The sequence below is a fragment of the Triticum urartu genome, chromosome 5A, assembly GCF_056163025.1.
Source record: "Triticum urartu cultivar PI428250 chromosome 5A, HENAU_Tu73, whole genome shotgun sequence".
NCBI classification, from domain to species: Eukaryota; Viridiplantae; Streptophyta; class Magnoliopsida; order Poales; family Poaceae; genus Triticum; species Triticum urartu.
In genome coordinates, this window is record NC_141877.1 from 394,791,167 (window position 1) to 394,807,424 (window position 16,258).

At 41.8% G+C, this 16,258-nt stretch overlaps 1 protein-coding gene across 1 annotated transcript in view; it reads right to left on the minus strand.

The window, feature by feature from the left end:
- Nucleotides 1-336: 336 nt before the first annotated feature.
- Nucleotides 337-16,258, minus strand: part of LOC147971555 (putative B3 domain-containing protein Os03g0621600) — a 118,856-nt gene continuing 102,934 nt past the window's right edge. The window contains exon 4 of the mRNA XM_087524018.1: nucleotides 337-616. Within this exon, the coding sequence (XP_087380144.1) occupies nucleotides 337-616 (280 nt within the window). The remainder of the gene's footprint in view (nucleotides 617-16,258) is intronic.

The window sequence follows — 16,258 nt, forward strand, 5'->3', positions numbered from 1 at the left end:
TTGGTTGCATGCATGCCCTCTTGCCTGCATGGGCTGAACCACACTGCCTGGTGTTTGGTTGCCTGCATGTTAGTGGACAAACCCAAGGCATGTTGTTTGATTGTATGCAACGCCTGGTGTGTGGTAACCTCTTTGGCTAGTTGGTGAGGTTACCATCACACTTCGGCACAACCATGTACCACACATCATAAGCAGAGCAGAGCATAAACATAGCATCAACTACTTAACATCATAGTTTAGATAACATAGTACCAGACATCATAATGATGGTTCAAACAATTCAATGCATAAACCATAAAGCAGCCTCGATAATACTTAGGAAGGAGGTGCCCGGCCCTAGTCCCTGGCAGCGAAGGCTTTGTCGTGCTTCCCGCACTTGTTGACCACCTCAATGCCATCATCGTCAAAGATGATGACCTTGAGGGTCTCGGGCGTCAGGAGCTTGGACGTCACCATGTAGTCGATCTTGATCTGATGAACAGCGGCGAACATGGCCCAACCGTGATCCAGGGTCACCCTTCCGTTCATCAGCTTCACCATCACCCTCCAGGAGCAGCCGGTGTTGTTCCTCAACTTGAACTCCGTCGGCACCGCGGCGAAGTGCTTGGTGAAGTCTGCTACCTCTTAAGCATTGCGTTGGTTTTCCCTTGAAGAGGAAAGGGTGGTGCAGTAAAGCAGCATAAGTATTTCCCTCAGTTTTTGAGAACCAAGGTATCAATCCAGTAGGAGACCACGCGCGAGTCACCTCGTACATACACAAACAAATAAGAACCTCGCAACCAACGCGATGAAAGGGTTGCCAATCCCTTCACGGCCACTTGCAAGAGTGAGATCTGATAAAGATGATAATAATAACATAAGTATTTTTGGTATTTTTATGATATAGATTGAAAGTAAAGATTGCAAAATAAAATAGATTGGAAACTTGTATGATGGAAAATAGACCCGGGGGCCATAGGTTTCACTAGTGGCTTCTCTCAAGATAGCATAAGTATTACAGTGGGTGAAGAAATTACTGTCGAGCAATTGATAGAAAAGCGAATAATTATGAGAATATCTAGGTATGCTCATGTATATAGGCATCACGTCCGTGACAAGTAGACCGACTCCTTCCTGCGTCTACTACTATTACTCCACACATCGACCGCTATCCAGCATGCATCTAGAGTATTAAGTGTGAAAGTAAAACGAGAGAGGAAGGAGAAAATGATGGAACAGTTATTCTATTGATTGAAGATTGGGGTATTTATACCCAGGTTACAAGGCGGTTACAAAAGGAGGCAGTTGCCAAAAGTGGCACCGACATCGCAGTGATTAATAGTTAATTAACCTAATTAATTAATTCCTAACACTCCCCCTAATCAATGATTGTCTTTATGAATATAAATCATCTTGATAGACTCCTCCTAGTATGTATTTTCCTTGAACGTTCATCATCTTCATCTTGGAAGTCTCCTCCAAAAACCCTGTGGGAAAAATATGAGGAGAATAGTGTAGGTATGTTGCTAAAACTCCTTTAAACCCAGTGGGAAAAATAATAATGAGAAAATGATGCAACATATTGTGATTATTGTCTCTTGATAACTCATACAAGAAAAACCTTTGAAGAAGGAGAAAACTAATTGGTGAGTTTAGAGAACAATAAATATGTCTTGAGCACTTCCTTTAAAAACCCTGATAGGGAAAATAGAAAGTATGACATATAATCTTTGAGAAGATATTGCCTCATTAAAAACCGGTATGAGAAACTTTGAGAGAAAACTCATAAGGGAAAAGAGTGCGATTATATATGCCATTGAAGACTCCTTTAAAACCCAATGGGAAAAATATAAGGAGAAAATGATATGACATATATGAACACTTGTATCTATATTGTCTCATTAAAAACCTTTTATGAGAAACCATTAGGGAAAAACTCATGAAGGGAAAAGGAGTACAATATATGTAATCTGATGTTTGTTAACGGGTTATACTTTGGGAGATTACTCCCCCTGAACTTTGCAAATTTGGAGGATGTCTCATATCAATTACATTGACATGATCATGACATTATAAATAATATGTCCGTTTTTCCAATATTTTGTTTGCAAACTGTTTCATCACTTTTCTATAATTCATGAGGATAAGTGATCTCGAGCAATGTGCTTTATGATATTGCTCTTCATATAACATGTATGTATTGAGTAATACAAGTGGTAGCATCTTGATAAATCAAGTTATGTTATTCTGATGAATCTCAACCACATGGTTTTGAGTGTGGTTAATCATTCCGCTAAGCCAAGCATATTTTCAATGCCTTTAGATAAAGTAATTATGCCAGAATGATAATTGGAAGTAGCCATTAAATTCTATTTATAGGAATTCCATAAGAAGAGTATTCCATCAAATTCAGTCATTGATATGGCTTTGTCGGGATCAAGTAAAGAGCCAATACCATATATCATATCATGGTCAAATCTTGATTTTCCTGAGGGAATTGTTCAAGATTTATTGTGAACTTGAGATATAAGTTAATATTCCTCATATCAACCATATACGTTTTGTTGGTGTGATATATCCACATTGAACTTCTCATATATGTTTTGGATATATGTAGACTGATATGTATTCTTGAGAGAATGCTCAAGTTGTAAACTTGAGCTAATTTGGTTGAATCCAAATTTCCCGTCTTCAGATGATTTTGTGCATGTTTAGGTCTTGTATAGACATTGATGATGAGGTCATCAATATACATTGAGGTGATGAAAGGAAGTCAAATTGATTCCTTTATTAAACAAGTAAATAATCATCTTTAATCGAGTAATCCTTTTTTAAGAAGGAACTCATTTAGTCGGTAGTACCATATGATTTCTGACTATTTCAAGTCATGGAGCGACTTATGAAGTTTTACACAAAACTTGTTGCGATTTGCTTTTGGATTCAGAAGTATAAGCCCTTCAGGGACTTCAAAAAAATCTGAAATCAGTGACTCATATGAGTATGTAGCCACTTCATCCATGAACTGCATGGATAATATTATTATTTTTATTGCCAATGATATTTAGTATCGAAACATAAATCCACCCATACCAAGAGGGTATGTTACATCATAATTGATGTCGGGTCTCTGTGTGATCCCTTTTACTACAAGCCTCGCTTTCTCACCACCTCGTTGACTTTGTCTATGAATGAGAAGTTTTTAGTATTCCATATGGAATATACTTATGAGGAGTAGGTATTACTGCGATAAATACTACTCATTTGTAGAGCAAGTGCTATTCTTCATTACTTGCTTCCTTTTATGTGAACCAATATGAGTGCAAGAGGCACTCTACCATGGATTTTGGTTCGGAGCCCAAAAGGTTTAGCAATTTGAGAAGAAATATATGTCGACAAATGTAGTCTTTAGTTATATGATTCTGATGGAATCAATCAAGTTTGTGGATAATATATTTATTCCTTTTTTAACTCCTTGTGATTTCCTATAACAAATGGAGTCAAGGCGTTTCGATGTCCCGGAACCAAAACATTTGTGCACATTTATGCCGGGCTTTGAATGATGAGCATCCAGTGAGGTATCTTTCAACTTGATGTTGAATTACATTTACTAGTTGAGGATTTGATTTCATTTGTTTCCGCGGAAGCATATGAGAAGTTATATATCGTGTTGTCAGATTTTCTCCCCCTCTTGCTCTCATTTGGGGATAAGAGTGGTTTATCAGGTACCTCCACTCTTTTTGACACTTTACTGCAGGAATATAGAATTTAGTGACACCTTGTCATCAGTAAATGTATGTGGCAAATTTGCAATGTGTTGCAAATATATGATTCTCTAAACTTCTAGTTCAGATTCTTTGAGTACGTGGATATAAGGATTGAATGTCAATAACATTTCTAGTTTATTTCTTGGCATTCTTTGTGGTACTTATCTCCCCCTAATGCCGGAAAATATCCTTATTGCTGATGCAATCAGCATACGGGCTATGAATAATTTTGATTGACGGATAAATTGTTATTCCTCAAATAGATCCATGATTTTCGTGAGTGCCCATTGATGTATGCTGGAGTGGTGATATCGATATGTAACCGAATTATCGCAGATGGGAAATACTTTGTTGATTTCCACGTAGTATCTACAAGGGGAAAGTAGTATGATATGCAGTTGGTATGATTTAGATCATACTTACGGTGTGTAAGGCCGTATGTGTCTAGCAAGAGGCTGGTAAATTTACAGTTCTTTAAAAGTGGTCATGTAATTCATTTAACTCTCTTTGACAAGAAATTTAGCTAAACCATTCTGGGTATGCACAGAAAATACTTAATGCAAAAAATGCTCATTGAATGAGTTCAACAACATTGTTCATTTGAATGGGTTTATAGATCCTGTTTTCAGGAGAATTTGCTCTTACTTTGATAAGTTGATCAATTTATTTAGTAAGATCATGCATGGTTGTGTGTGATAAGAGACACACTTAAAAACATTTTATGAATGTGTATATGAGTACCATGAAGTATCTAAATTACCCCAGATAATGGTTAAGCAATCTAGACATATCTTTTGAATGTGTTCAAGAAAGAATAAGTGTCCTGCTTAGAATTTTAAGGTGAGAGTGCCTTAAAACTTATTTCCCCTATGGCACATGCGGTGCACTTAAAATCTGATGATTTTGGAAAATTTGTAACTTGATAAGTTGTGCCAACAGGATTGTCAATAATTTTCTAATCATCCCCAAACCAGGATGGTTAAGGCTACCAAGCCAAATATTTAATTTACTAAGATCTAGAAAATTATTGTGTATGCAACAATATTGAGTATGACTTGATTCACACATTCAAAATTTATAGAATATCATGTCCGAGAAATAAGATATTGGACATCGCACTACTTGTAGTAGAACAAATATAGGCTAATAATATTTTGGGATAATTAAGAGATTACATGAGGCCTCCAATATTATTGATTTTTTTATTATGCAAACATATCATCGTTGCAATGGAATTCACCATCCTTTTATTGCACTAGATTTTTGATTCTCACCTTCTAATGAAGATTTGAGAACAATCATTTACCAGAGTATTTTCTAGTTGTAAGTTTACAAATTTTAAAATTTATCCCAAATATGTGGTGTAGTTTGACTATGTATTTGAGGATTTGGTAATCATAGGTATAATCTTTGTATAACCACACATTTGAGAAACTTGAGAGTTGTCTTTGTGATCGTTTGAAAATGATATATTCCCTATTAAGAGGTAATTTTGTCTTTGGTTGTCTACTAGCCTCCACTTTACTTCGTATTCCTCATGGTTCTATTTTGTGACCATTGTCTTGCATAGTATTCTCAGTACCAGCAAATATTTCAAATAATGGTATATCACCTGTTGGGTGAAACTGATGATTTTAAGAAATTCTATCTTTCTTCATCATGTAAAATTGCAGTACCATCATAAGAGGACATAAAGTGTATTAAGGCATCTTGACTAGATCTGCGTATGGAAATATTTGATCACAGGATTTCAACTTGAAGTTGATTAAGTGACAGAATTGTGAGCAGTGGTAGACTTGAGGTCTTGAAAAACAAGTGGGTGATCATCTGTTGTGTGCTCATAGTAACATTTTTCTCTAAAGGAAAATATTTGAGATGAATAAATATTCATCCATTATGTACTTTGTTTGAGAACTATGTTATGTTTGTGACATATAAAATGCATATGTACATATTTGGCTATTTAGAGAATAGCCATGTCATTTTTCCAACGTGGGGTTATGGTGGCAGCAATGCCACATGTGGAATGATTGATGTCATGGATCATCTTAAAATAAATACTCCCACCTAATCTTGAATTTATTGCATTTGGAAATGTCAAGCATGCATTACATGAAATGATCACACATTATTTAATTTACTTCTTGGAGTAAAAGATATATATGGATGAAATGATCTTGTTGAGCACAATCCACCAAGGTGATTCTTGGTGAACATGGGGTGTAAACCTTTAATATAGTGCATGCGACGAAATCGTTGCCGATGTTTTGGGCTTCTTTCTTGAGGAAAAGGTGTGACTTTAGAGTCACGGCCAAAACATGGACTTTGTAATTTTAACATTGGTTAGTCATTATGAAATAACAACCAAAAATGTGATTTGGATCTTGTAATAGTGTTTGAGACATTCAATCATTTCTATAAATTATAGTATCCATCTTAATGAATATACGACAATATAATAAGAAATAGTGACATGGGCTCCACTGCCACGTATTTTTCCAATGTCATAGAAGGCAATTACCGTGATATGGCAATACTCGCGTAGTATTCTATGACTTTTTCAAGCAAAATGAGGCTTAAATAACTGATATTAGTGGAAAACAGATACTATTTGAGCATGTAGTGTTCAGGCATGAATTATTTTTACTGTGAGAATAAATAATTTCAGTGAACAACAACAACTGCTTCAGAGGAGCAATTTTTTTTCTTAGATAGCTGATGCTATACACTCATATGTGTAGACCTCAATTTATATAGGATAACATGTTGAAGATAATCACCGAATGCGGTGTAGATCTCGCAGTAATAGAAAAACATAGTTTGACTTTTGTCAGTAGATGTTCATATCTCTATTACCTTATGTTATGCTATATTTTGGAAAATCACTTTGAAGGTAGTCATATGTCATGACGACATGATGTAGACCTCAGTAGTAATGGATAATCTGTAAAATTTTGCAGTAGATTCCATCAATACCTTGTGATTCACAAATAATTTTTGGGTAGTCATATTTAATATTTCAAAGAGCACATTGAAGGTAGTCATCTTATCAAATGACAAGACGTAGACCTCATAGTAATGATGGATAATCTGAAAAACCATGCAGCAGATGCCATCAATACCTTGTGATTCACAAATAAATTTTGTACCAGTCATGTTGAGTATGACATTTCATGATACTTCTCTTTTCTTGTCAAGATGTGCAAGACATTTTGTGACATAGTTGTTGCACTAATAATGATCTAGAAAATAGGTCTAGAATATTTATTTACAAGATCAAAATGTAATGCAGAAGAACCTGAGGGTATATATTACACTACTGACATTGACCAAACTGTTGATACAAATCTGCAAAAAGAACTATTAAGCCTGAGGGGTTAACAAGAAACGCAGGGCCTTTCAATTAATAATAAATACAGAAAGGAGGGAAATGCAAAAACTTCGTAAGGATAAGGATTCCCCAAATTGACATCCCGTGCGTGTGTGGATAGGAATCAATTTCCTTCCTGTGCCTATGTGGGTTGGAATCAATTGATTCCTTCCTGTATGTGTGTTCTAGCCATGGTTACCGATGATGCCGCGTGCAGTGCGTTCGGGCTGGTGGTTGGGCTGCGTCTTGCGCCCCGAGGGCTGCTTCCGCCCGGGCTGAGGACCACACTGTGATACGTCTCCAATGTATCTATAATTTTTGATTGCTCCATGCTATATTATCTACTGTTTTGGACATTATTGGGCTTTATTATCCACTTTTATATTATTTTTGGGACTAACCTATTAACCGGAGGCCCAGCCCAGAATTGCTGTTTTTTGCCTGTTTTAGGGTTTCGAAGAAAAGGAATATCAAACGGAGTCCAAACAGAATGAAACCTTCGGGAACGTGATTTTCTCAACGAACAAGACCCAGGAGACTTGGACCCTACGTCAAGACACAAAAGAGGAGGCCATGAGGTAGGGGGTGCACCTACCCCCCCAGGCGCGCCCTCCACCCTCGTGGGCCCCCTGTTGCTCCACCGACGTACTCCTTCCTCCTATATATACCTACGTACCCCCAAACGATCAGATACAGAGCCAAAATCCTAATTCCACCGCCGCAACTTTCTGTATCCACGAGATCCCATCTTGGGGCCTATTCCGGAGCTCCGCCATAGGGGGCATCGATCACGGAGGGCTTCTACATCAACACCATAGCCCCTTCGATGAAGTGTGAGTAGTTTACCTCAGACCTACGGGTCCATAGTTATTAGCTAGATGGCTTCTTCTCTCTTTTTGGATCTCAATACAATGTTCTGCCCCTCTCTTGTGGAGAACTATTCGATGTAATCTTCTCTTTGCGGTGTGTTTGTTGAGATCGATGAATTGTGGGTTTATGATCAACTATGAACAATATTTGAATCTTCTCTGAATTCTTTTATGTATGATTGGTTATCTTTGCAAGTCTCTTGGAATTATCAGTTTGGTTTGGCCTACTAGATTGATCTTTCTTGCAATGGGAGAAGTGCTTAGCTTTGGGTTCAATCTTGTGGTGTCCTTTCCCAGTGACAGTAGGGGCAGCAAGGCACGTATTGTATTGTTGCCATCGAGGATAACAAGATGGGGTTTTCATCATATTGCATGAGTTTATCCCTCTACATCATGTCATCTTGCTTAAGGCGTTACTCTGTTTTTAACTTAATACTCTAGATGCATGCTGGATAGCGGTCGATGAGTGGAGTAATAGTAGTAGATGCAGGCAGGAGACGGTCTACTTGTCTCGGACATGATGCCTATATACATGATCATACCTAGATATTCTCATAACTATTCTCAATTCTGTCAATTGCTCAACAGTAATTTGTTCACCCACCGTAGAATACTTATGCTCTCGAGAGAAGCCACTAGTGAAACCTATGGCCCCTGGGTCTATCTTTATCATATCAATCTCCTACTACTTAGTTATTTCCTTTGCTTTTTTACTTTGCCTTTATTTTACTTTGCATCTTTATCACAAAAATACCAAAAATTTTATCTTATCATATCTATCAGATCTCACTCTCATAAGTGGCCGTGTAGGGATTGAAAACCCCTATTCGCGTTGGTTGCGAGGATTTATTTGTTTTGTGCAGGTACGAGGGACTCGCATGTAGCCTCCTACTGGATTGATACCTTGGTTCTCAAAAACTGAGGTAAATACTTACACTACTTTGCTGCATCATCCCATCCTCTTCGGGGAAAACCAACGCAGTGCTCAAGAGGTAGCAAGAAGGATTTCTGGCGCCGTTGCCGGGGAGGTCTACGCAAAAGTTAATATACCAAGTACCCGTCACATACCCTTATCTCCCGCATTACATTATTTGCCATTTGCCTCTCGTTTTCCTCTCCCCCACTTCACCCTTGCCGTTTTATTCGCCCTCTCTCTCTATCCTCCATCTCTTTCTCTATTTGCCCGTTTTCGCCCGCTCGTTTTTTTGTTTGCTTGTGTGTTAGTTTGCGTGCTTGTCACGGTGGCTCAAGATAATACTAAATTATGTGACTTCACCAATACCAACAACAATGATTTTATTAGCACTCCGATTGCTCCTCTTACCGATGCTGAATCTTGTGAAATTAATATTGCTTTGCTGAATCTTGTCATGAAAGATCCATTTTCCGGCCTTCCTAGTGAAGATGCCGCTGCCCATCTAAATAGCTTCGTTGATTTGTGTGATATGCAAAAGAAGAAAGATGTGGATAATGATATTTTTAAATTGAATCTATTTCCTTTTTCACTTAGAGATCGTGCTAAAGCTTGGTTTTCGTCTTTGCCTAAAAATAGTATTGATTCGTGGAATAAGTTCAAAGATGCTTTTATCTCTAAGTATTTTCCTCCCGCTAAGATCATCTCTCTTAGAAACTATATTATGAATTTTAAGCAACTTGATCATGAACATGTTTCACAAGCTTGGGAGAGAATGAAACTAATGATACGTAATTGCCCTACTCATGGTTTAAATTTGTGGATGATAATATAAATTTTTTATGCCGGATTGAATTTTGCTTCTAGAAATCTTTTAGATTCGGCCGCGGGAGGCAATTTTATGGAAATCACTTTAGGAGTAGCTACTAAACTTCTAGATAATATTATGGTTAATTATTCTCAATGGCATACTGAAAGATCTACTAATAAAAAGGTGCATGCGACAGAAGAAATTAATGTTTTGAGTGGAAAGATGGATGAACTTATGAAATTATTTTCTAATAAGAGTGTTTCTTATGATCCTAATGATATGCCCTTGTCTACTTTGATTGAGAATAATAATGAATCTACGGATGTGAATTTTGTTGGTAGGAACAATTTTGGTAACAATGCATATAGAGGAAATTTCAACCCTAGGCCATATCCTAGTAATCCCTCTAATAATTATGGTAATTCCTACAACAATTATTATGGAAATTATAATAAGATGCCCTCTGATTTTGAATCTAATATTAAAGAATTTATTGCTTCGCAAAAGAATTTTAATGCTTTGATTGAAGAAAAATTGCTTAAGATTGATGAGTTGGCTAGGAACGTTGATAGAATTTCTCTTGATGTTGATTCTTTGAAACTTAGATATATTCCACCTAAGCATGATATCAATGAGTCTCTCAAATCCATGAGAATTTCCATTGATGAGTGCAAAGAAAGAACCACTAGGATGCGTGCTAAGAAAGATGCCTTTATAAGAGCATGTTCTTCTAGTTCCTATGAAAATAATGATGAAGATCTAAAAGTTATTGATGTGTCCCCTATTAAATCTTTGTTTTGCAATATGAATCTTGATAATGATGGGACTGATTATGATCCACCTTTACCTAGAAGGCGTTCCAAGAATTCGGAATTTTTTGATCTTGATGCTAAAATTGATAAAAGTGGGATTGAAGAAATTAAAACCCTAGATGTTGCTAAACCCACTATTATGGATTTCAAGGAATTTAACTATGAAAATTGCTCTTTTATTGATTGTATTTCCTTGTTACGATCTGTGCTAAATTCTCCTCATGCTTACAGTCAAAATAAAGTGTTTACTAAACATACCATTGATGCCTTGATGCAATCTTATGAACAAAAACTTGAATTGGAAGTTTATATCCTGTTGGGGATATTACTACTGGGCGTGAACCGGCCAGGACAGGCCGGGTTAACTTCATCAGTAGTTGAGTATGATAAAAGCCCAGGAGGGCAGATGAGGGCTGAAGGCCCATAATCGGTTTAAGGCCTATAGCTATAAACCGGCGCCGGTATGTAACTTGTGTTATAAGTTAGGAATAGTGGAGACCGAACCGGACGCATCTATGAGCCGGTATCGGGACTCTGTAAACCGACGGGTGTCACCCATGTATATAAGGGGACGACCCGGTGGCGGTTCAAGGACAGACAACAACTCGAGACATAGGCGAAGCTTATTTGCTCCCTAGTCATCGAAACACCCATCAATTCCATCACAACTAGAAGTAGGCTTTTACCTTCATTGAAGGGGCCGAACTAGTATAAACTCTCTTGCGTCCTTGTGTCCGCTTTAACCCCTTCAAGCTAACCCGTGGCGATGGCTCCACGACTAAGTCCTTTCTCTAGGACATCTGCCGTGACAAAACAACGACAGTTGGCGCCCGCCGTGGGGCTATCGCACGATGGTTTCCGGTTCTTGGAGGGCCGCTTTAAAGGACTCGAGGGCTACGCTGTAGGCCGGATGACTAAGAGTCATCACGGCAAACTCTACATCGACGACGCAGGCTGGGGCCCCGAGGCCGGCTCAATTGAGTACGGGTACCGGGTCCCCTTTGGTAGCATTCACGTTTTCATTGGCAAGATCGGTGAACCGGGCCCTGAGCCCGACATCTGCACCGACCTCGTCGAGATGGCTCAGCGTGCGCGATCTGCCCGGGTTAAACCGGCCATGAAGCGTGCCTTCGTGGGAATGATCCATGGAGGGAGTTATGAGGATGGATCGGAGCTTCACGGGGCGACTGTCGTTCGTTCCGGTGACGAATCTTCGACCGGAGAAACCGAATCTCTTTATCAGCTACAAGATGGTCGGATTGAGAGCTGTTCCGATGGCGACAGTATTCCGGACCCCTCTGATCTGCCTAACCGGGTTGGAATATTCATGACCGGAACACAAGCAGTGCTTCACTCTTCGACAGCCGCGGCAACGATCTCCGGTTCAGCAGCGGCAACGGTTGCCGGGGCGGGAGGCCCTGTGCGCCCACCGGCTCAGGTTCTATCAGAACTATTTGATGCGTTGGCTATGCTTATGGCAGAAGTTAATCCGCCAGATCAGGACGCTCACAACACAGAGATTGCAAAGGTAAAGGAACAAATCACCCAGGCCAAAACGGATCTGGCGGCTGAGGACACCAGGATGGCCGCAGAGCGGGCCGCTTTAGACGCACAGGCTTACAGGCTTATGTTGGATTAGAGCGCGTCGCATGAAGTCATGAGGAGGAAGCACTGGTCCCGCTTACCTCCGGTTTTCGAGGCCAGAGACCTTTTCAACACTCCAGTACCAAGAGCCAGTAATCCGCTGGAGGGGAACCGGGCAGAAGCCCCTGGGACCGGTGCACCGGTTCAGCCCCGTCAGATGGACCCGCTTCGTCAAAACACCGTTATACCCCGGGATGCTTTAACACCTCCGGGTCACTACTCCAACCCAATGGACAATCTTGTTGCCGCTGCTGCACGACTGGAGGCCATTCCAGTTGAAGGTGACTCGCCGCAGGCAGTAGAGACGCGACGGGTTAAGGAACTTCTGAGGACAGCTTTGGCCCAACAGGAGGCGTACTCGTACAGCCGCGACCGGATCCACTCGACCCCCCGTCCAAGCCGGAGCTATAGCAGACATATGGATGAACCAGCAGTGTCGAGTAATGAATGACGTGGAGCACCCCATGGTAACAACCCGACGGGTGGTGCTGATGACGCTCAGGAAGTGGTGAACCGGGCCCGAGCGCGTAGGGAGGCCGAGTTAGCCGCACAGCATCAGGCTCGGCAGCTCATGCCGGCTCGTCCAACCATTTCGATCGAACCTGGTGTTACTTCTAGTTCTTTGGGGCTGCCTTGCCTCGTCCCCGCTTTACGCAACGTGCGCCTGCCCAAGGATTTCAAAGGCCCACGCAAGGTACCAAATTATACGGTGGATCAACCACCAGAGACATGGGTAGAGAGCTATGAGATGGCCATGGAGATGCTTGATGTGGATGACACGGCGTGTGCGAAATACTTCACCATGATGCTTGAAGGAACGGCCCGTACTTGGTCAAAAAGCTTGCCTGCTAATTCTATCAGTTCATGGGCCCAATTACGAGCCCGGTTTATCAACAATTTCAAGGATACCTGTAAACAGCCTATGTCGATAGTGGACTTAGCTGCATGCGTCCAGGAGGAAGGAGAGTCAACGACTCATTGGGTACGCCGGGTTTCACAAGTGTTGCACTCCTCAGACCGCATCAACGCTGACACCGCAGTATTAACCCTAGAAGGCAACTGCCGGTTTGGGCTCCTGAAGTTGAAATTGGGATGGATGAAGCGTCATTGCACCGACATGGGGACCCTCATGGCCGCTTTGGTAAAATATGCTGATTCTGATAGTACCAAGGATCCCGAATCTGATGATGACAAGACAGGGAAGGGGAAGAAGAACAGCAGCTCCAAAGGTCAGCAGCATCACTGGGTAGGCAATGGCGGAGGAGGCAAGCGTAAAGCGGATGGCAACATGGATTTTGTGGCTAATACCAACGTACAGGACAATGGCCAGCGGCGCAAGGGTAGGCCGAAAAATCGTAGTGGAGCGCCCAACCCAACCCAAACCGCCTGAACTATCTGCTAAGCCAGCCCTTTCCAAGACATGGGACGAAGGAGGAGCCAGCAAACCACCTTTGGAAGGATTGCTTTATTATGCAGGAGTTCAAGAATTCTAATAATTTCCGGTATGATCACGGATCTGGCGGTGGCTCAGGGTCCGGGCCGGGTTACGGTGAAGGAAGTTCCGGTTCAGGATTTAATGGTAATCCGGGCGGACATAATGGTCAAAATAGTCAGAACAACCAGGGTGGTTACAACCAACAGCAGCAACAGTCAGGTTACCAAAGCAACCCAAAGTAGTTGAGTAATGGGCAGTACCATGTCTTTACCACTAGCCTGGACAAACGAGACCGGAAGATTCAGAGGCGGGCAGTCAACTCTGTTGAACCGGCCACACCCTGTTATCTACGTTGGTCTGAACAGCCAATCATATGGAGCAGAGAGGATCACCCACTCCAGGTTGATAATCTGGGTCAGTTGGCTCTGGTGGTGGCGCCTCAGGTGGGAGGTTATAAGTTCACCAAGGTGCTCATGGATGGAGGGAGCAGCATTAACATCCTATACTATGAGACCTTCCGTCGTATGGGACTAACAGATAAGAATCTCAAACCGTCCAATACAGTATTCCACGGTGTAGTGCCTGGCAGATCAGCATATCCCGTTGGTAAGATAGCTCTTGAAGTGGCCTTTGGGGATGATCATGATTCCAGGTCGGAGACATTAACGTTTGAAGTGGTGAAAATCCAAAGTCCATATCATGCCCTGTTTGGGCGTCCGGCATACGCCAAGTTTATGGCTCAGCCCTGTTATGTGTATTTGCAGCTCAAGATGCCAGGTCACAAGGGGACAATAACGGTTCACGGAAGCCGCAAAATCGCTTTGGAATGCGAGGAAGGAGATGCGGCTTATGCAGAGTCGGTTTGTGCCACCGAGGAGTTGAAGTACTATAAAGACAATGTTGATCCGGCGGACATGACTCCGTTGAAGAAGCCAACTACGGAGCATGATCCGGCCCTGAAGTTCAAATCGGCAGCAGAAACTAAGCTTGTTGACTTCGTACCTGGCGATTCGTCCAAGCAGTTCAGCATTAGTGCCAACTTGGATCCGAAATAGGAAAGCGCGCTCATCGAGTTCATCCGTGAGAATCGGGACATTTTTGCATGGAAGCCCTCTGACATGCCAGGTGTACTGAGGCAACTCGCTGAGCACACACTTAATGTGGATCCTAAATACAAACCGGTGAAACAGTTCCTCCGCCGGTTTAATGAAGAAAGACGCAAGGCAATTGGAGAAGAGGTAGCCAGGCTCTTAGCAGCTGGTTTTATTGTTGAAGTTTTTCACCCTGAGTGGCTTGCCAATCCGGTGCTAGTCCTTAAGAAAAACGGCACCTGGCGTATGTGTGTGGATTACACAGATCTTAATAAGGCTTGTCCAGCAGATCCTTTTGCCCTCCCCCGTATTGATCAAATCATTGATGCTACGGTGGGTTGTGAGCGTTTAAGTTTTTTTGGATGCATATTCTGGCTATCATCAGATCAAAATGGCAGTTAAGGACCAGGAGAAGACGGCATTCATAACTCCCTTTGGAGCCTTCTGCTATGTGTCTATGCCCTTTGGGCTCAAAAGTGCCCAAGCAACTTATCAACGAACGGTGTGTACAAAATTGTCTTCACAAGCAGATTGGCCGTAATGTACATGCTTACGTGGATGATATCGTGGTTAAATCCAGGGAGAAGGAGACTCTGGTTGATGATTTGAAGGAAACCTTTGATAACCTAAGGACGTACAAGATGATGCTTAATCCGGACAAGTGTGTCTTTGGTGTACCGGCGGGCAAGTTATTGGGTTTTCTGGTGTCCAACAGGGGAATTGAGGCTAATCCGGAGAAGATCACAGCCATCACCTCCCTGGCTAAACCGAAGTGTATCAATGATGTTCAATGACTGGCAGGCCGGATTGCCGCGTTAAGCCGGTTTATCAGCCGCCTTGGTGAGAAGGCGATCCCTTTGTATCAGATGTTGAAGAAGACGGATCAGTTCGTCTGGAGTTCTGCTGCTGATGAAGCATTTGAGGACTTAAAGCGGCAATTGGCCAATCCGCCTGTGCTCGCCGCTCCCATTGACAAGGAGCCGTTACTGCTATATGTTGCTGCTAATGCTTGTGCGGTCAGCACGGCTATTGTGGTGGAACGAAAGGAGGCAGGTAAGGAGCATCTGGTTCAATGTCCGGTCTATTATATCAGCGAGGTACTCATTGAGTCCAAGCAAAGGTATCCGCACTGGCGGAAGCTGGTGTACGGAGTTTTTATGGCAAGCCGGAAGCTTAAGCAATACTTCCAAGGGCACCCAATTACGGTGGTTAGTTCTGCTCCTTTGGGAGATATCATCTAGAACCGGGAAGCAACTGGCCGGATTGCAAAGTGGGCTATAGAGCTGGGGCCGTACGGTTTGAAATATGTGCCTCGGACAGCGATTAAGTCTCAAGCACTTGTTGATTTCATCAATGATTGGATGGAAATGCAAGCACCTGAAGAAAAGCCGGATCATACGTATTGGACCATCCATTTTGACGGATCCAGGCAGTTGGAAGGCTCGGGGGCTGGAGTCGTATTAACTTCCCCACGAGGTGATAAGTTTTGTTATGTTCTCCGTTTAATGTTCCCTTGTACTAACAATGCAGCTGAGTATGAAGCCTTGCTCCATGGTCTTCGGATGGCTAA